The 19,702-nt window shown below is 56.8% G+C and overlaps 1 protein-coding gene and 1 long non-coding RNA gene across 5 annotated transcripts; both read right to left on the bottom strand.

Annotated features, from left to right (window-relative positions):
* Positions 1-734: 734 nt before the first annotated feature.
* TTYH1 (tweety family member 1) lies at positions 735-14,481 on the bottom strand. Of its 4 annotated transcripts, XM_036832663.1 has the most exons (14): positions 14,264-14,481; positions 11,793-11,971; positions 9,781-9,892; positions 8,634-8,854; positions 6,148-6,243; positions 4,801-4,873; positions 4,400-4,475; positions 3,837-3,892; positions 3,602-3,694; positions 3,265-3,357; positions 1,830-1,972; positions 1,657-1,702; positions 1,200-1,280; positions 735-1,076 (listed from the first exon to the last, which is right to left on the bottom strand). In XM_036832663.1, exons 1-13 carry the CDS (start codon positions 14,387-14,389, stop codon positions 1,242-1,244), a joined length of 1,353 nt encoding a protein of 450 aa, XP_036688558.1. In that variant the 5' UTR covers positions 14,390-14,481; the 3' UTR covers positions 735-1,076; positions 1,200-1,241. The 4 variants fall into 4 exon arrangements, 2 of the variants coding, with proteins under 2 accessions (XP_036688558.1, XP_036688557.1); XM_036832662.1 differs by lacking the exon at positions 1,657-1,702 and having other exon boundaries at positions 738-1,076; XR_005017377.1 differs by lacking the exons at positions 735-1,076; positions 1,657-1,702; positions 3,837-3,892.
* A 2,716-nt stretch (positions 14,482-17,197) lies between these two features.
* On the bottom strand, positions 17,198-19,407 carry LOC118884786. The gene is made up of 3 exons (XR_005017382.1): positions 19,216-19,407; positions 18,512-18,628; positions 17,198-17,239 (listed from the first exon to the last, which is right to left on the bottom strand). It is a non-coding gene; the product is annotated as an uncharacterized LOC118884786 (long non-coding RNA).
* Between the last annotated feature and the right edge of the window lie 295 nt (positions 19,408-19,702).

A 19,702-nucleotide genomic window follows, 5' to 3' on the forward strand; every position in this document is an offset into this window, starting at 1 on the left:
CACTTCACTGAATGTTCATCTTAGATGCTTATTTTCAAGTTGGGTCATCTTTTTCTTGGTTTGTGGAAGCTTTGCAGATTATACGTATGTATTAAGAATTATCTATTTCTTTGCCATGTGTGTTTTTAGAAAAACAAACTATTTTCCCCAGACTGTCATTTTGCCTCTTGACTTTACGGTATTTTTTTCACTCCACAAGTTGTCAAATAAGTTATCTTTTCCTTTCAGTCTTTAGGATACCTTGCTGAAAATCCTCCCCCTCCAACCGAGATATACAATATACAAAAGTCTCCTCTTTTCCCTTGAAATACTTCTGTCCCTTTACTTGTCTACATTTAGGTTTTCCACCCATATTGTATGTAGACTGTTTTCTTCCAGCTGGAGAGCTAATCATGTCAGCATTCCTTCGAAACCAGTCCTTTTCACCCTGACTTGAAATCTGTTTTCTGTCATATATACACACACACTGAGATCTATTTCTAGGCTGTCTCTTCTGTTCCAGGGATATGCGTCTCTTCCTGCGTCAGGACATGTGCTGCTTTTAGATCGGGGTGGGGGGGGGGGATTTTTTTTTTTTTTTTTAAAGAACAATCCCTTTGGAACTGCTGCAGAGCCTGGACAGGAGAGAAACACCTGGCGGCCAAGAGGCAGGGCGAGAGCAGAGGTGAAGAGAATCTCCACCCCCCCAACCACAAGGCCAGATTGGGGGAGGGGAGAAAAAAGGACCCAGCTGCTTGTAAAATAAAGTCGTCCCTTTTATTTCAAATCAACCCTTTCCCAAGTTGGTGCTGCAAGTGGAGATCAGGGGCCCTAAGCCCACTGGGGTGTGGCAGGGCGGGGGCACTCACATCCCTTCAGGGCTGAGAGGCTGTGGGTCTGGCTGTCTGCCCGCTGCCCGGCCAGCTCCGGGCCCTGGCCTACCCCCTCGACTTACTTCCAGGGCTAAGGACACATAGAGGGGGCAGGGCGGGCAGGAAGGCAGTCCTGTTTAAGGTGTCCGTAGCCAGGGCATTGTTAGTGGTGGGAGCCCAGTGAGGCTGGGTTAGTGGGGTCTTCTCCGGCAGCTGGGGAAGGAACTGCAGAGAGAGGCAAAGATCGGACCAGATGCAGGCAGAAGGGCCGCCCCGGAGCCCATAGGGAGGGAAGGACGGAGGGCAGAGGCTGGCTTTGGGAGCTGTGGTGTCACTCTAGATGCTCACCGGAGATGGGGAACAGGCTCCAGTCTGGCATGGAGGAAGGGCTCAGATAGATGACTGCCACTGCACGAAGCGCTTGGATTCCTGCCAGGGAGATGTGGGGCGAGAGAGGGCATGACTAGGGAATCTGGCTTTGTAGTGTGGGCCCTCAGACCCAGGGGTCCAGGACCCAGCCCCTCCTGCCTCAGACCCAAGAGTCCAGACCCCCAGCTTCTCCCCTCAGACCCAGGGGTCCAGGCCCCCAGCCCCTCCTCCCTCAGACCCAGGGGTCCAGGCCCCCAGCCCCTCCCCCCTCAGACCCGGGGGTCCAGGACCCAGCCCCTCCCCCCTCAGACCCAGGGGTCCAGATCTCCAGCCCCTCCCCCCTCAGACCCAGGGGTCCGGGCCCCCAGCCCCTCCCCCCTCAGACCCAGGAGTCCAGGACCTAGCCCCTCCCCCCTCAGACCCAGGCGTCCAATACCTGAGGGTTGAAAGGGTCGTCATCGTCTGTGTCATCATAGTCATCACTGGGGTGCAAGGGGGGGAGTGGCAGAGAAACAGGATGGGGGTCCATCAGGAGGCTGCCCCCTAACAGTGGCTCAGTGGTTCTCCCCCATCCCCTCCGCCAAGACCCTGCCCCCCTCCCCTCCTGACCTGGGTGGGAAGAGGGCCCAGGCGCGGGGCAGGCTGCAGAGGGCGGTGGCCAGGGCCCCCGCGGACAGGAGGGAGAACAGCAGCAGGAAGAGCAGGCCTTCCAGGGCGTCCTCACACAGGCCCCGCAGGGCTGCACCATAATCCTGGGGTGGGGGGAGAGGGCGTCAGCGGGCAATGCACACGGCTCAGACCGTCCACCTGGCTGTGCAACGCTGAACGCGTCCCTCAGTTTCCTCCCGTCGCCTGTGCGCAGCACAGGGCCTGGCACGCAGAAGGCGCTCAGCACACGGTAGGCGCTGTGGTCACTGTCATTATCACACCTGCAAGCGGGAACCCCAGTTGCGGCCTCCTCTCCATCACCGAGAGCCCTCCCCCCCCACCCCCCCACCCCACGACCAGACGCCACAGCAGCTCCGCCTTGGTTGAGTGCCGGGCGTCTCAGCCTGGACACTTCTGACACTGGGGCAGATCACTGTGTGTGTGCTGAACGGGGTGGCACCTGCACTGCAGGTCCTTGAGCAGCAGCCCTGGCCTCCAGCCACTAGATGCCAGTAGCACCCCCTCCCCAAGCCGGGACACCCAAACATGTCTCCACACGTTGCCACCGTCCCCTGGGGCAAAATCTCTGGTTTAGAACAACACTGAGAACAAGGCTTAGAAGAACAACTGGTGTAGAACTGCCGCCTGCACGTAACGCACACTCAGTCAACACTGGCTGACATTACTGTCATCCCCGGAAACCGGCAGAAGCACCACTTCCTGAATGGCCAGCCATAAGTCATTCAGCAGGGGCTGGCCGAGGGCCTGCTCTGTGCCAGGCACTGCTCCAAGTACCGGGGAAACTTCAGCAACCAGGCCCCAGAAGGTCGCTTCAGAACACAATGAGCTAATGAGAGAGGGGGTTTGGAAAGCAGTACTGGGGTCCCGACAGCAAGATGGCACCAGCAGGAAGGAACCCGGCCGATGGGAGGTGGGGGACTGTCGTCTGGGAGACCCGCCAGGCTGCTGGGGGAAAGGGTGCGGGCTAGGGGGAAGCAAAGGGCTGAGGCCGAAACCGGCCAGGGCCAACCACACAGGCCCCGGAGCTCAGGCGAGAAGCCAGGACCTCAATCCGCCTGCAGGGGTAATTGCGGGTTTTCAGCGCGGGAAGAAGACCCGATTGTGCTTAAAAGGCTCACTGGGCTGCTGGCTGCTGTGCGGAGGACAGACGGGGCCAGGCAAGCAGGGGGCAGGCAAGCAGGCAACAGGGAAGAGGCCCTGCGGCCGTCGGGAGCAGCGGTGACAGCGTGAGCTGTGCTGAGTCCAGAGGGGCTGCAGAAGGGCCAGCAGAACTTGCTGGACGAATGAACAGGAAGCAGAAAGGATATTCCTAGGTTTCTGGGTCTAGGCAGAGGCTCCCCTGCGAGAAGAATTCGGGGAGGGCGACAGGGGTCACCTTGTGCAGGCCACGACAGTGCAGCAGTGCCACCAACTGGTGGAAGTTTCCTTCTGTCACATTCAGCGTCTCCTCCAAGGACAGCAGAGGCTTCTGCGGTGGCAGGGGGTTGTCATCCCAGGAACTCTTCAGGCTCCGCCCATCTCTTCAGGCCCCGCCCCTTTCTGCGGGCTCACAAGCCAGGGCCCCACCCACAGCCACCGCCCCGCCCCTTTCTGCGGACCCCGCCCACAGCCACCGCCCCGCCCCCTTTTCGAAGGCTCCGCCCACAGACCCAGGTTCCCGCCCCTCCTTCCCCTGGGAGTCGGGGTGCAGAAGGAGCACCCGGCCCGCCGACCTGCGCAGAAGGGAACTGGGGGACAGCTTCTCGCTCCAGCCCCTGCAGCTGGGAGTGGATGTTGGCCAGAGCTCGCTGGGACAGAGTCAGCCTCTGCGGGAAGCCAGAGGGAGGGAGGAGGAGCCAGCGGTTGACACCCCCAGCACACCTGGCGCCTTCATCCTCCCCCGGGATCCCTAAGTCTAGGCCCCAGCCGCGCCCTCCTCCACCCGGTTCCCTTGCCCGCAGCCCTAACCTGTTGAAAGGGGTTGGAGACGGCCTGGTTGCAGAGGAAATAATAGCTCAGGATGTCTGAAGCGGCAAGGGAAGAGGGGAAGAGGGGGGAGGCTGTGAGCCTGAGCCCCGGGGCCTCCCTGGGGAAAGGCGGGAGGGGGCAAGGCCACACTTTCCACCCCTCGCAGCTCAGGACCCTCCTGCGGTCCCAATGACCTCGCATTCTGAGACTGGCAGCCCTCCCAGCCCCTAATCCCTTCTGCTCCAGCCACAGCCAGAAACATGCTGATCTACACACTCCCGGGGAGCCCCTGCTTCTGCCACCCTCCCCTTGACTCAACTGTGCTCCCCCCCATTTTCTCCAAGTGGCCAAATCCTCCCATCCCTCAGCTCCAGCCTGAGGACCCCTTTCTCTGACTCCATCATCTTTATCCCTCCCTCTGTTCCAGCGCACCAGGGGAGGTGCCGAGAGCTTCTGCGGAACTGGGCAGGGCCTGGCTGCCGGCTGCGCACCCTCACCCCATCCCAGGAGGACCGCGCAGAGAGGCCCGAGGACCCAGGGCGTGCGCTTGGAGATGCGATCACCTGAGCCAAGGCCAGTCTCCTCCCGGGTCAGGTTCAGGATGTAGGTGTCCGGACTGGAGCAGAAGTCACTGAGGCCCTGAAAGGGGCAGCAGGAAAGGAGGCTCAGAACAGAAACGGCCCCCATTCCACACTCCCACAGAACTGAGTGCTCTCTAGCCGCCCCCCCCAGACCCAGGAGTCCAGACCCCCAGTCCCTCCTCCCTCAGACCCAAGTGTCCAGAAGTCCAGTCCCTCAGGACCTAGGAAACTGGCTGGAAACTTCAGAACCTGCGTTCCTGGCCCCCAAGTCTTTCCTCTCAGGACCTAAGGCATTTATTCCCATCCTGCCCCAGGATCCAGGAGTTACGGGCCTTTGGCACCCGTAAGTCTTGGAGCCCAAGGGCCTGTCCCGCATCACTCACCACGGCTGTAGCTGCCTCCAGGCCCATGGAGCCCCAGCTCAGGACAAGAACGAGGAGACTCATCACCGTCATCCTACGGTGGGGAGGAGGGATTGGACTTGGGGGTTCTGGGGTTCTTAATCTCCCACCTCGCCTCTTGCCTCCCCCCACCCCTAATCCCATCACAGCCCCAGCCCTACCCTCCACCCACCTCTGGAGCCAAGAGGGTAACAACTAGGGGCAGAGAAGCTGTGGGGGGAGAGGTGTGGACCCGAGGCTGCTGACGTCAAACTGAACATCTGGCCCTGCTGGGGGAGGATACGGGGTGAGGGGCTGGCCGGATCCAGCCCGCGTCTGTCCCCGCCTTGCTCCGGACCGCCCACCCCTGGGCCCCATTTCCCTGCTCTGAATTCCGCAGGAGCTTGCTCCCAGGTTCACCCATTGCTTGGTCAGCCTCCCTCTCAGCCCAGACTCCTCCTCCCAGGAGTGGAGACAGCTCCAGGGCTGAAATCACCTTCCAGGTTTTCTCTGGGGATGGGGTGGGGGCGGGGATCCGCATTGGAGGGTGGTCAGCAAGAAAGAAGGGCACCTGGAGGGGGCCAAACTGAAGGCCTGGCCGCAAGCCCCAGACCTGCCCTGCCCACTGTGCTTTACCATCTTCAAGCTTCAGGGGGCCTGGATGGGATGGCAGGAGCTCTCACCCCGGGGGGAGTGTGGGAATGGTGGCGGGCACAAGCGTGGCCCCCCTCAGGGCCAGGGAGGATACAAAGGCTCCTCCAAGTGGGATAGGCTGGCCTAGGTGGAATCCCAGCTCCAGTACTTTCTGGCTGTGCAGCCTTGGGCAAGTGGCCTAACCTCTCTGAGCACGTCTCCCTTTCTGTTATATGGGGAGAAGGAAAGGACCTCCTCATAGGGTTAGTGTGAGGGTTCCAGAAGAGCATCGGGCATACAGAACGAACCTTTAAGTAAGAGTGTGGTCCTTAATTCCGCCACACCACGTGATAGCTTTCTGCCTCAGGGCCCTCATCTTCCAGATAGGCATCTGACAAGCACCTCCTTCACAGGGTTGTCATGGCAACTGAGAGGGTCAGAGATCACCCCAATCCTCAGCACAAGCATTACTATCGTTGCTTTTCTAGGATTTTGGTGCACTTCTTGCTGTGAGGACAGCCTGTTTCCTGCCCGCCCCCTTCCTGGGCAGCTCTGAGCCTGATTTCCATGTGCCAGCCCAGCCCAGGAACCCCATGGAGGTTCGTGGGACAAGGGAATGAAACCAGTGTGGGCCTGGGAAGGACCGTGGCCCCTCTCGGAAGAGCGCTGTGGGATCTCAGCGACATGTGCCGCTGCCAGGAAGCCACCCAGACTTACACAATCACTAGCCACTTGCTCTGCTTCGCCAGGCCCAGGAGGGTGAAGAGGCAGACCAGTAGCTCCAGGAGCAGCAGGAGAACGTAGGCCAGCCACCTGGGGAGGGGGTGACAGGGGTGAGGCTGAAGCAGCAACTCCAGCCTTTCACGTGCCCAGGCTCCCAGACCGGGACTCGGCAGAGGGTGACAGCACCTGCACGTTCTCCCGGCTCTGCCTGGACATGTGATCTCCCTGATGCCCAGTCTCCAGGCCACAGCCAGGCTCATCTGTGAAATGGGTGCATTGGGAGGCCGGCCACTGTAGCCATTTAGAGCACAGGTCCCAGGACTGTACCCTGACCGAACCACGCATGAGCCCTGTGAGTGGCACGCTCTCAGGGCCCCGGCCCCTCCACCCCAGCCTGGAAAGCAGAGGGACTCATTCCCAGGCATGTACTCAGCAACACAGGGCACGACCCAAGGGCTCAGGGTCTGCAGGCAGACGGCCTGGGTCGCAATGCCAGCCCCTGCACTTCCTGCCTGCCTGCAACTTGGTCTCAGTAACCTCGCCTCCTGTGTCTCGGCTTCCCCGCCAGCGACTCGGGGAGAACAGCAGCAACCTACTTCCAAAGGTTGTTGTAAGGCTAAACCATAAAGCACCGAGAAGAGTGCCAACATGGACGCACTTGAATATTAGCTTGAACACGCGTCAGGAAACTTTTAATGTCATTTAAGAATTCAGTATTAGTTAACGATCAGTTCACTCTGGTTGGAGAGGAAGACGTACATGAGACCACAGCACAGTGCCTGGCACTTCGGAGATGATCAATAAATAGCATCGCTCTCAGCGGTCCCCACGTTGCCAGAGCGGCAAGGGAACCGCCGCCCCCCTCCGTGGCAGCCTCTGCGCAGACCCCTGTGGGGACTCACTGTGCCCTTCTTTCCCAGACTGCTGGAGGGTCAGGCTCTCCCCGGGAAGGAGAAGCTGGGCCCACTGCTCCAGCTGACCTCCAGGCCTTTGCTCCCCATGTCCCCACCGCCAGCTCTTGTGCCCCAGCTTCACTTCACTTCTGTCAGGGGCAGGTAGCACTTCTGCCCTCAGCCACCAAGAACTCCCCCAGCAAAGCTCTCCCGCTGGGGGCCCCCGATTTCCTTCCAGGAAACCGGCCATGTTCCTTGAAGGACTCCCAAGTGCCAGGCACTCTCGTATTGGTGCATCCAGAAGCTACTTCCTGTTAATGATGGGTCTGCCTCACTCGGGTGTAGTCACCTCCCAGCCCCCCTGAAACAGGGCGGAGGCCCAGGGCCTGCACCCCTGAGCTTGGCCAGAACCCAGAACTTGAACTCACTGGGACCCAGGCCTGTCTGATGCCCTGCAGGGGGCATCCTCATTGCGGACTGCTTCAGCCCAGGTCTGCCTTCCCCCTGGAGCACAGAATCCAGGACCAAGTCTTCCCTGTCTCTGCTCCCATGTCTGGCTGGGACCCTCAGTTGTCGGATGAACAAAAGAAATAATTCCTTGCGGACGAAGCAGTGAGGACTCCGTCATGTTGGCTGCTGGGAAAGATGGCCGTCCCAGATGTCCTTCAAATGTCACCTTCTCAGTCTGGCCTTCCGGATGACCCCCCACTCCCAAAACTGCCATCCTCTGTCCCCAGACCATCCCATTCCCATCTCCCACCTAATTTTCTCCAGAGCTCTTAACACTCACCACCTTACAGACAATATCTCATTCATGCATTTGTTTCTTATTGGTCCGCCCACTGTGAGGCAGGCAGGAATCCCTCTGTTTTGTTCATCGCTCTATCTTAAAAAAACCCATATTTTACAAACACCTATATAACGTGTGCTGGTCGCCCCTGTAAGCACTTGACAGATAATGACTCAACAGATCCTCCACAATCCAATGAGGGTACTGCTACCCATTATTGCCACGGGTACCAGATGGGAACACTGAGGCACAGAGCTGGCATGTAACTTGTTTAAGATCACGTGGTTAGGGAGTGGCCGTCTGGCTTTAGAGCTCATGGTCCTGACCACTTGGGTACACCTCTCTCACCAGAAGGTGTAAATAAATATCTGTTGGATGGATACACGCGTCAGATGGACAACCGAGGGAGTGAACTAGTTAGTCTGAGATTCAATGAGTGAAGTGCAAGAGTGACTTGATGAATGGCTGAGTCAAGGATGGATGAATGAAGGAGTGAGTACATTGAGGGAGAGAGTAAATGGATGAATACTTGAGTGGGCACGGGATCACTGGGTCCTTCTCGCTACGCCAGGGTTGCTGTCACTTACTGGCACTTAGCACAGATAATCCTTTGCCGTCGGGGGCTGTCCTGTGCATTGTAGGATATTCAGTAGCATTTCTGGTCTCTGCCCACCTGGTGCCAGTAGCATGCCCGTCCCCCAGCTGTGACACCCAGATATGTCTCCCAAGGTCCCCTGGGGGCACAGTCACCCAGGCAGGGGTTCCCTGCCACACGGAGCAGAAGAGCGGTCACCTACCTGTACTCCTCCACAAAGGACACATCTTCGGCTACTTGCAGGGGGCTCAGGGGCACTCCCCGCCAGAAGGCCAGCCCCTGGAGCTGCTGGGCCACGGCTTCTGCCTGCCGCCGAGCCCCCCGGGTGGCCGCCACCAGCTCCGTGCGCTGCGCCAGCACCTCCTCCAGAGTGGTCAGCTCTGTCCTCACGGCCTCACCCAACCTCTCCACCATCTCCAACACCTGCGCACAGGGGTGGGCCTGGAGTCGGGGGAGGGCGTTCTCTGGGGCGGCCAGGGGTTGGGCGACAGGGCTGGGGGGGCGAAGTAGGAGCGAGCAGGGCGGGCATCTGAGATCTGGGCGCTAGGGCATCTGAGATCTGGGCGCTAGGGCATCTGAGATCTGGGCGCTAGGGCATCTGAGATCTGGGCGCTAGGGCATCTGAGATCTGGGCGCTAGGGCATCTGAGATCTGGGCGCTAGGGCATCTGAGGGTCGAGGAAGGGAAGGAAGGGGCTCTGCGGTCCAGCTCATGCAGTCCTGGGGCTTCTGTCAGGAGCTCGGAGAGGTCCGTGGCTGGAGCCCCAGGACTGAGATTAAGTCTGGAATCCTAGGTCTGACGCTGGCATCTGCCTTCCTGAGTCTGGGGTCTCACGTCTGGGTTCCAGGGTTGCAAGTGGACATGAAATCTGAGGTCTGAGGTCCGGCTGGGTCTCAGCCCCGGGTCTGGAACCCTGGGGCTGCGGAGCAGAGGGAGGCTTCTCGTCTGAGTCCTGGGTCTGAGCGCTGAGGTCTCTAACCTTGCACCCGGGCCAAGGATCAGGTCTCCGTCCTGGATCTGACCTGAGGGCAGGGGCTGGGTTTTGGTGTTTGGTCTCTGAATGGTTTGGGCTGTGAGCTGAAGTCCAAGGCTGGGGCTGCGTGTGATTTAGGCTCGAATCCCAGATCTGGGCTAAGGTTCTGATGGTGCCATGTGTGAGGCCCTAATCTGCAGTCAGGGTTGGGGGTTGGGCATACAGTCTGAGATCTGCATGTTGGAACCTGACATTCTGGGTCTGGGGTCTTGGCTCTGAGTTTAGACCCTGTTTCCCTGGGAGGGGGCCCTTTGCCCAGGTGTGGGGAACCAGTCTGGGTGTGGGTCTGGGGTCTGGCCAGTGCCTGGCCCCTCACCAGGTGGTCAATGGCAGTGAGTGTGTGGTTGGCATGCAGCAGTGCAGAGCTGAGCTGGGACACCCCGTCACTGGTCTCGCTGTTGCCATAGAAACCGATGCCAATGCCAGCGCTAAGAGGAGGAGGGAAGGGAAATCACAACCGGTCCTGGGACCCTGGGGGCCGCCACGCTCCCCCCACCTCCTCACACACCCAATCCCATCTCCCACCCCATCCCATTGGTCCAGCCCATCGTGGGAAAGGAACGTCTCCAGCCTGGCCCCCACCAGTTGCCAAGGTAACGGGAAGGTCTCACTCCCCCGGCCCAGGGACGTCATTGTGATGCTAATGGTGGGTGGAGAGGTGGAGGGGAACAGGCCCCCAAATTTAACTCGCACCTCCCCGGAGTGAAACCCTGCCATGCCCAGCCCCAGGACGGGAAGTCCTCCCCCTAGTGACTGCCACCCCACACCCAGGCCCTCCATCCTTTCCCCAAGCATCCGGGGTCCTCAGCACCTGTCCCTTCAGGATGCAGCCGTCCCCTCCCCCGCCTCCTGGGGGTTCCACGGAGCCACCAACTCCTGGGGGACCCCAAGCCTGGAGCTCCCAGCCTCCCCCCACCCACAGGACCCAAGCTTCTGGACGGCTGGGAGGGAAGCAAGGGAATGTGGGCCCGACGGGCCAGAAGCCGGGCGCCCCCGCCCCTCGGTTGCCGGCACACAGAGCTCCATTGTGGGGCCTGAATACGGGCCCCCTCCCTCTCCCTCCGCAACACACTGGGTCCCTCCGCGGAGGGGGCCAGGCCTGGAGCGGGGCGGCGGACGCCCGGACGCCCTCGCAGTTCCCAGCCCCGCGCTCCGCAGGCCCCCACCCCCTGCCCTGGGATCCGACGGCGCCGGCTCCAGCGCCCGTACCCATTGTTCACAGGGCTACAAAGCTGCTCTTGTTCCCCGGCCACGGGAGCTGGCCGTGTCTCTCCCGCACAGGGCCTCTGTCCGCCTCCCCGCCCCCCTCCGCTCAGGAGAGCCCGACGAGGAAGCGTCCTGGGACTCCCGGTCCCCCTCCCCCACCTCCACCCCCACCCCACCCCCCACACTGCTGCTTCCCCGCAGTGGCGGAGCCCGGTCTGGCGGGGGTGGGAGGGCACCAGCGGCTTTCCGGCTGCTGCCCGCCTTCCCCGCCCTCCCCGCCCCCAAGCCCCAGGTCCTGAGTGCCCAGATCTGCCCTGAGGGGTGGGTGCTGGCCCTGCCGGGGAGGGGCGGCGCTCAGAGCTGGCTCTTGGTAAATGGTGCGCCCTCACGTGCCCTGCTCCTCCCACCCCTGAGGGTGTCCCAGGTGGTGGCCCCTGGGCTCCTAGGGGTTTTGGGATCTGAATCTCCACTTGGCCCACCTGGCCTTGAAAAGTTGCCTCTCCCTGAGCCTCCCTCTTGAAAACTGGTTGTGACAACTGTGAATCCAGCAGGGTTACCGTGGGAAGGAGTTAGACCAGCTCAGGGCTGCTCCTGGATTGTAAATATCCCTTTACTGTCCCTGACCGGGACATCAGCTTCATGAGGGCAGGGACCTCGTCTGGCTTGCTATTTCCTGGCACATAGTAGGTACTCAGGAAATAGTTGCTGAATGAATGAATGAGTTAATGAATGACATCCCTAGTTCACATTTATGGAGTCCAGCTGTGAACCAGGCACTGTACATTTCATTTAATCACACAACTAGGAGGGGTGTGTGACTACAGTGCCCATTTTAGAGATGTGGAAACCGAGGCCTGGAGAAACTATACCACTCGCCTAGGTCACACAGCTGTTCCACGGCAGAGCAACCAAACCCAGGCAGTCTGACTGCCCAGCCTTTAACCCCTAGGCCATCCTGCCAGGCTGGCTGCCCTTCGGAAGTCACTTCTCCTCTTGACCTTGGTTTCTCCATCCATCAAATGGGAGCAATTCTCCCCTGCTGGGACACCACCAGGAAGAATGATTGATAGAGAGCTTGGGGAGCCCCATCCCCAGTGTCCACCCACCCTGGGGCCCCATTACCAGCCGACGAGAAGGGCAGCAATGCAGCTCCAAGTGACACAGCCTCCCCCAGGCGGAGGGCTCTTGGCCCCGGGCGGCTCTGGGGGCCGGCAGCAGCAGAAGCGGATGAGGTAGACAGCAATGAAAATGAGGCTCAGGCCCAAGCCCAGGCCTGCCAAGGCCACCACCAGCAACAGGGCCTGGGGAAGGGGGTGACATCAGGCATCACAGGGGTTCCGGGCTCCCTCCCTGTGTGGCTGGAGGTTCCGGGTTTGGGATCTCTGGGTGGAAGGCGTCCCTGGCTAGCTGGGGGGCCGAGCCCAAGCCGTGGTTTTCAGGTTTGTGAGCAAAGACGGCATTCCCAGCCCCTCCCAGGCTGGCAGCCAGGGCTCTGGGACTTGGGGCTGGAGGGAGCTTCCAACTAGGAGGCCCAAGTCTTGGGTTCAACTTCTGCTCTGCCCTCCAAAGGCTGTGTGACCTTTGGCAGGGGCCCTCCCCTCTCTGAGCCTCGGTTTTCTCCTCACCAAAACCAGCTGGTTGGAATGAAGCACCATCCAAGGACATGCCAAGACCTGGACCCCAGACCCTTGTGGGATCAGGGGTCGGGAGGGGGCACCTGTTCCTGGCGATGTGTGCCAGGTTGGGGATGGCAGGCTTCCTACTCCCACCCCCCTCCCCCGTGCTGGTCCTCCCCACTCACTGTTTGCTTCCTCTCCCCTGATGCTGAGCTCTGCACACCCACCGCAGCGTGAGTCTGTCACCCAGGGACTCAGGGGGAGGGGGCGTGACAGCCTCCGTGACAGTGTGCGCGCGCGCAACTCAGAGATGGGGACCGGGAGGCTGGGAGAGTGAAGACTGAGCAGGGGCGAGAGGAGGATGGGGGGGGGCAAGAGAGAGAGAGAGAGAGAGAGGGAAAGAGGTAGTGTGTGAATGTATGTGTGAATGTGTGTATGTGAACATATGAGTGTGTGAATGTGTGTATACTTGATGCATGTGTGTGAGCGTTTGAGTGCAAGAATGTGTGTGTAAATGTGAAGGTGTGGGTGTATACATGTGAGTGTGAGTATATGGGTGTGTACACGTGTATCTGTATGTGGGTGTGTATGTGTGCATATGTGAGCGTGTATATGTGCGTGAGTGTGAATGTACGTGTGAGAGTGTGTGCCTAATTGTGTGTGAGCGTGTCCCCCCAGCACGGAGGCACCCAGTCCCTGATTATTTTCCCAGCTGTCCCCTCCTGGGTGTGTGTCCCAGCACTGTCACCCTGACTGTTGTCGACGGGGGCAGAGCGAGCCTCCCTGGGTGCCTCTGGCGGTGGCTGGGGTGGGGGCCCCGCGCGTGGCATCCGTGTGGGGAGGTCTCCTTGGCCGAGAGCAGGTGGCCGAGTACTGGCTCTGGAGGCTGGGGCTGTGTAACCCGCAGGCTGTGGTAGAGGGGCTGGCAGTCCCCGTTTGGTGGGGACAGAGCGGCGTGGAGTAGGCAGGGAGGAGCTTCTTACGGCTGGCTCAGCCCAGCCATGACCCAAATAGCTCCGAATACAGCACACGTCCCCCTCTCTGCCTTCCTGGGAACCCCTCCTTCTCAGCTTGCCAATCCCCAGCCCCCTGTCCCGGGAGCCCCCCAGGACAGATCCGAGGGGCTCAGACCTTACAGGCAGGGCCCAGTACCCATCCCAGGGCTCCACCATCCTCCCCACCCCCTACCCCATCCCCAGCTCAGCCAAGCCTTGCTCATTAATCTCAAAGTCAAGGACTTGAATTAAACTGGGTCAGGGGACAGTTCTTTCGCCCCTATTGGAGCTGACCCAGGCTGGGCCCCCTTCCCCAGGGACCCCGGCTTCCTTAAGGTTCCCACCCAGCCCCACCCTCTGGCCCCGTTTCTGTCATTCTCCAGTCCCCACACCTTACCTCATCCTCACCCCCCTCCATCGACCTGCCTGCCTGCCCCTTCCGTCCTGGGACAGGCTGGAAGTCTCTCCCAGCGCCTCCCCTGTTTTCCCAGCTCCAGCCCTAAAACCCCTCACCCCGCTCCCCATTTCAGGTCTCAATCCCGTCCCAGAATCAGGGCATCCCCCAGCTTTTTTCCTCTCCATGTCAGCTCCTCTATCTCCTGGGTCCCACCTGAACTGGGACGTATTTAACTGGATTGCCCTGATCCCATGAGGGAAGGGGTCGTCTTTTCGGACACGATGGACCTATCCCCCTGATGACCCTAGCTTCCCGCGCAGCTCTCAGAGACCCGGGAATCCAAGGGCCCCCAGTCCCCTCCCTCCTCTGAGATCCAGGGGTCCAGGCCCCAGCCCTCCCTTATTTAAGGAGCAAGGGGTCTGGTTCCCCAGCGCCTGTCCCAGGGGAACCTCCAGGTACGGGAACGCCAGGCTCCTGCTCCCTCAGGTACCCCAAAGTCCCGGCCCGGCTCCCACCCCCAGAGAACACAGGAATCTGTCACCCAGCTCCCAGCCCCCGCCCCCAGGACCCCGTGCCCGCGCCCACCTGCTGGTATTCTTGTTCTTGGGGCGCGAAACCGCTGGGCACCGGGCGGAGCTGGAAGTCGGCGCGGGGCAGCTGGTGCAGCAGATGCACCCAAGCCGAAGGTCGGTAGCCCGGGGGCGCCCCCATGGCCCCCGGGGGAGGGCTCAGCGGGGCGGACGCTGGGGCTGCGAAAGCCTCGGCAGCGGAGCGGGGCGCGGGCTGAGCGGGGTCTGGCGGGGCTCAGGGGAGCGAGCGGGGGGAGGGAGGGGGTGGGGGGCGGAGATTGGGGGAGGAGGGGGGAGGCGCGGGCAGGGCAGGGATGGTGCTGCCCCTGGCGGCCGAGGGGGGGACTGCCGCACCGCGAGTCGGGCTCCCCGCGCCCCCTCGGTGGCGGCTCCCACCTGCGGCCCCCGCGCAGGTACCACGCTGCTCGCATAGGCGGCCCAACAGAGCTCGGCTGAACAGCGACATCCAGTAGAAGGCCGCTCATAGTGTTATATCACCCCACAGCATAACGATCCCTTTATCTTTAGGAAGAACCTTCGTGTCTGTGCAGAGGTCGCTAGTGTTTGCGCAGCATTTTACAAATAATGATCAGTTACAAATCATGGTCAGTTGCATCAATAAAAACCCCTCACTTCTGTAAGCGTACTCTCACCTGTAAAGGACGCCTCCATGTGGGTTAAAAGCCTTCTCCCACTTAAAAAAAAAAAATCTGTATAAGGACACAGCTTCTAGACACAAACCTCCCTATGTGTATAGACCACTCCAGAATGTACACCCGCATGTCTGCAGTAAGGACCCCTGGCACGTGCAGAAGGGTTCTTCCCACTCCAAGAAGAACTTGCTCATCTATTTGGGGGACCCCCTCCCATCTTTATAAGGATGCCTCCCATGTGTTAAAGAACCTCTCTAAACTGATTAAGAAAGACTTCAATGTATACAAGGATCCACCTGCCCTTGTCATTCACTTTACGGTTTACAAAGTGTTTTTCCAGCCGCTACCTCTGCTGAGTCTCACAGGAACCCACTGATACCGCACTGGTAGTGGAGGAAGTAGAGGGGACCTGGCTGTTCCAGCGTCACCACCCGGCCAGTCACTGCTGAAGTTCAAACTAAGGTCCCCAGGAATCTGCCCCAGGGGTTCCCCCACCCTTGTGGAGCTGCGCTAGACTTGGCCACCTGGCGTCCCCACACATGGCCTCCCTTGGGGGGGGATGTGATGGGCAGCGGGGAGAAAGGGGAGACAGTGCTCCGCCCATCTTATCCCAATATTTTGCTCCCGATTGGTGAGAAAGGGCTGGGGGGTAATTGCCCATTTCATTACTAGGGAGAAAAATAATGGTGGTAGTGATGGTCCTAGGGATAATGATGGTCATGACAATGATGAAGATTATGGTGCTGTGGATGGTGACAATGGTATGATGAAGGTGATGATGAGGGTGGTGATGAGAGTGATTATGTCGACGGTGTGGATGAGGAGGAGGAGGATGAAGGTGATGATGGTGACAACGGGGATTATGTTGATGAATGGGAGATCTGAGATGCTGTCTGTTAGAGATTTGTTCTCCTTGACCTCCTGCCATTGTTTCCTGGGTCTGCTTCTCCTGGGGAAGACGAATGGCTATTCCAGGGTGGTCCCTGAGCATTTCCAGGGTTCTTGGCTGAATACCGTTCCAATACCATCCCAAACTCTATAGGTGTTAATTCAGGGCTTGGGTGCGTTAGGACCCCCACCCCCAGCGTGGGGGAGGGCTCAGAGCACAGGTTGTTGCTATTGATATTTTGTTTCAGCCAATTCTTGCCATGTGGGGAGAGGGACACAGCATCGCCAGATGTTCCAAATTTCCAAGAGACGACAGAAATCTGGATATTTTTAAAAGCAAAATCCCTCAGCTTTTAAATGTTAAAGCTAATTCAAATACAAAAAAAATACTGTGTGGGCCAAATAAAACCTGTCCGTGGGTTGGTGCTGGCTGTTTTGTAAGCTCTGGTCTAGCCAGACGCTGAGCAGCACTGCCGTGGAAGGGGCAAGCGGAGGGAAATGGGCCCACAAAGAAGCTGAGAAGGAGCAGCCCAGAGAGGCAGGAAGGAAGCCAGAGAGAGGCAGCAATGCCGCCTCTTCCAGGAAGGCCTCCTGACCAGCCCCTCTTGACAAAAGACAAGGGCAGGTCCCAGCTAAAGAACTCACATGTGCTCCCCATGACGTAAATTCTGGGAGACTCATCAGTTTCACGAGGTGATTGTGAGTATATATGGTATGAGTCCATTTAGGTGATGTTCAAGAACAGACAAAACTAATCTATGGTGGCAACAGTAATCAAAACAGTGGTTGCCTCTGGGAGGGTGGGGACAGGGCTGACTGGGAAGGGGGCCGAGAGGACCTTCAGGAGTGATGGCATTGTTCTGTATCTTGATAAGGTTTTGGGTGGCACTTGTGGTACACTTAAGATTTGAGCAAATTTTGCATTTCACTGCAAATTTTGCCTCGGGGGAAAAAAGAACTCTATTTAATGACATGCATGCTTAAGTATGGGGGGGAATTTAGTGGTGTCTGCAGTTTCCTTTGAAATGGATCAAAAAAGAAATAAGGTGGGTTGACAGGGGGATAGATATGTAATAAAGCAAAATATTAATGGTAGCATTAGGTGGTGGGTGTCTAGGTATTCACTGTAATATTCTTTATTTTTTCCATCTTTATTGAGATATAATTGATATATAACACTGTGTAGGTTTAAGGTGTACACTAATGATTATATGTGTATATGTATATGTGTGTGTGTATATATATATATATATATATATAGCTATATCTATATATCTATATGTATACACACACAACATACATATATACCTTTCCATGTACCTGTTTGCCATCTGAATATCTTCTTCGGAAACTTGTCTGTTCAGGTCCTTTGACCATTTTATAATTAGATTATTTGTTTTTTTTCACTGTAACATTCTTTCAACTTTTTTGTCTGTTTGAAATTTTTCATACTAAAATGTTGAGAAAAAAAAGAGACAGGCCTATAATTAGAGCAACACGATAAAGTAGTATTGGATTATAACCCAAATAAGAAATAAATGGGTGGGAATGTAAATTGATACAGCCACTATGGAGAACAGTACGGAAGTTCCTTAAAAAACTAAAAATAGAACTACCATATGACCCAGCAGTTGTACTGCTGGGCATATACCCTGAGAAAACCATAATTCAAAAAGAGACCTGTACCACAATGTTCATTGCAGCACGATTTACAATAGCCAGGACATGGAAGCAACCTAAGTGTCCATTGACAGATGAATGGATAAAGAGATGTGGCACATATATACAATGGAATATTACTCAGCCATAAAAAGGAATGAAATTGAGTTATTTGTTGTGAGGTGGATGGACCTAGAGTCTGTCATACAGGGTGAAGTAAGTCAGAAAGAGAAAAACAAATACCATATGCTAACACATATATATGGAATCTAAAAAAAAAAAATGGCTCTGAAGAACCTAGGGACAGGACAGGAATAAAGATGCAGACGTAGAGAATGGACTTGAGGACACGGGGAGGGGGAAGGGTAAGCTGGGACGAAGTGAGAGAGTGGCATTGACATATATACACTACCAAATGTAAAACAGATAGCTAGTGGGAAGCAGCCCCATAGCACAGGGAGATGGGCTAGGTGCTTTGTGACCACCTAGAGGGGTGGGATAGGGAGGGTGGGAGGGAGACGCAAGAGGGAGGGGATATGGTGGTATATGTATACGTATAGCTGATTCACTTTGTTATACAGCAGAAACTAATACAACATTGTAAAGCAATTATACTCCAATAAAGATGTTAAAAAAAAAAAGAAATGACCATGAGTCCAGAATGATATGAATAATTGAGTGAATAAAGTAAGAGATGGAAGAGAAGAGACAAATTTCCCATGCAGAAGGATTCCAGATAATTTATGTAGCTACTCTAGCCTCAAGGGTAGAGCATAACTCCCTACTCCCTAAGTGTGGGCTGAGCACAATGACATCCTTCTAAAGGGAACAGCACAAAAACGAGGGAAAAAGAGTAACTTTGTAGTCAAGAAACCCGACAAGCCCTGCCTCAGCCAGGAGTTCAAGGTCAGCATCAAAGTCATGTTGCTAGTCTGTACCCTTGATGTGATGTGAGGAAAATGATATTTTACTTCTGTGGTTTGCTTCCCCTAAACCCAGGACCTCAGTCTAATCATGAGAAAAATATCAGTCAAACCCCAAGGTAGGCACATTCTACAAAATACCTGACCAGTCCTCTTCAACACTGCCAGGTTCATCCAAAACAAGGAAAGGCTGAGAAACCATCAGAGCCAAGGCTAGCCTCAGGAGCTTAAATGTCCTGTGGTCTCCCGGATGGGGTCCTGGAACAGAAGAAGGACATAGGTAAAAACCAAGGAGCTCCAAATAAAATATGGGCTGTAGTTAACAACAGGGCATCAATCTAGGTTCATTAGTTGTGACGAAGGCACCAGAGCAATCTAAGATGTTAGCAGCAGGGGAAATGGGGCCAAGGGTGTATAGGAACTCTCTGTACCATCCTTGCAACTTTTCTGTAAATGTGAAACTATTCTAAAATAAAAATTTTATTTAGAAAAAAGCAATCCATTTTTTTTAAATGATAAAGAGTAAAAAAAAAAAAAAAAAGTCTAGGCTCACGGGTGCGAACAGGAGACAGCTTCATTCTTTCTCACCCTGCCTTCACACTCCATCTGTCTGAGCCCCCTTTCCCTCCTCCGTGGCTATATCAGGAGCAGATCTTCTAGATTTTCTTGCCATCTGGGGGTTTTCCAACTGTCCCAATTTCAGGGGGTCAACAGTCCAGCCTAACTTAATATCAAAACATCCATCTGGCATCCAGCGCAGTCACTCCCCGTTTCCAGGCGGAGGCTTGACCTAAGACCCCACAGACCAAGGGAGGGGGTGACCCATGGTTGGCTTTCCCGCTCACCTTGCTCTCTTTGGCCAGTCTCTGAGATAGACACTCCTTTCTTTCTTCTCCTTCCCAAGCTGTGCCAGTCTGATGGCTCTTTGTCTCATGGGAATCCTTGGGAAGCCGCCCCCCCTTCCTCCTTCCCTCAAGTCCACCAAGAATTCCTGCTTCCCTTCTTCAGCAGCAAATTACTGTGATACCCAAGACCGCCAGGAACATACCTGCAGTTGAACAAGCTGGGTTTAGTACTCATCACAGTGAGAGAGAACACACATCCTGGGGTGAGAGGTAACACAGACCAAGCAACGGCGTGCTATGGGCTGCACTGGGTCCCTCTAAATTCATATGTTGAAATTCCCACCCCCCGTGGCTCAGATGTGACTATGTTTGGAGATGGGGCCTTTGACAAGGTTATTAAGTTAACATGAGGTTATTAGGGGGAGTCCCAATCAAATATGACTGCTGCCCTCATAAGAAGAGGAGATCAGACATGACAGACATGACA

This window comes from Balaenoptera musculus, chromosome 19 (assembly GCF_009873245.2).
Source record: "Balaenoptera musculus isolate JJ_BM4_2016_0621 chromosome 19, mBalMus1.pri.v3, whole genome shotgun sequence".
Classification (NCBI taxonomy): Eukaryota; Metazoa; Chordata; class Mammalia; order Artiodactyla; family Balaenopteridae; genus Balaenoptera; species Balaenoptera musculus.

Bases quoted from the DNA above. Each gene is read 5' to 3' on its own strand.
- TTYH1 (XM_036832662.1), bottom strand. From the start codon at position 14,389: ATGGGGGCGCCCCCGGGCTACCGACCTTCGGCTTGGGTGCATCTGCTG. The intron at 3,893-4,399 runs GTGATCGCATCT...TTGCCGCTTCAG, and splicing joins GGAGACTGGCCTTGGCTCAG to ACATCCTGAGCTATTATTTC. The intron at 1,281-1,829 runs GTCAGGAGGGGA...TCTCCCTGGCAG, and splicing joins TGGGCCCTCTTCCCACCCAG to GAATCCAAGCGCTTCGTGCA.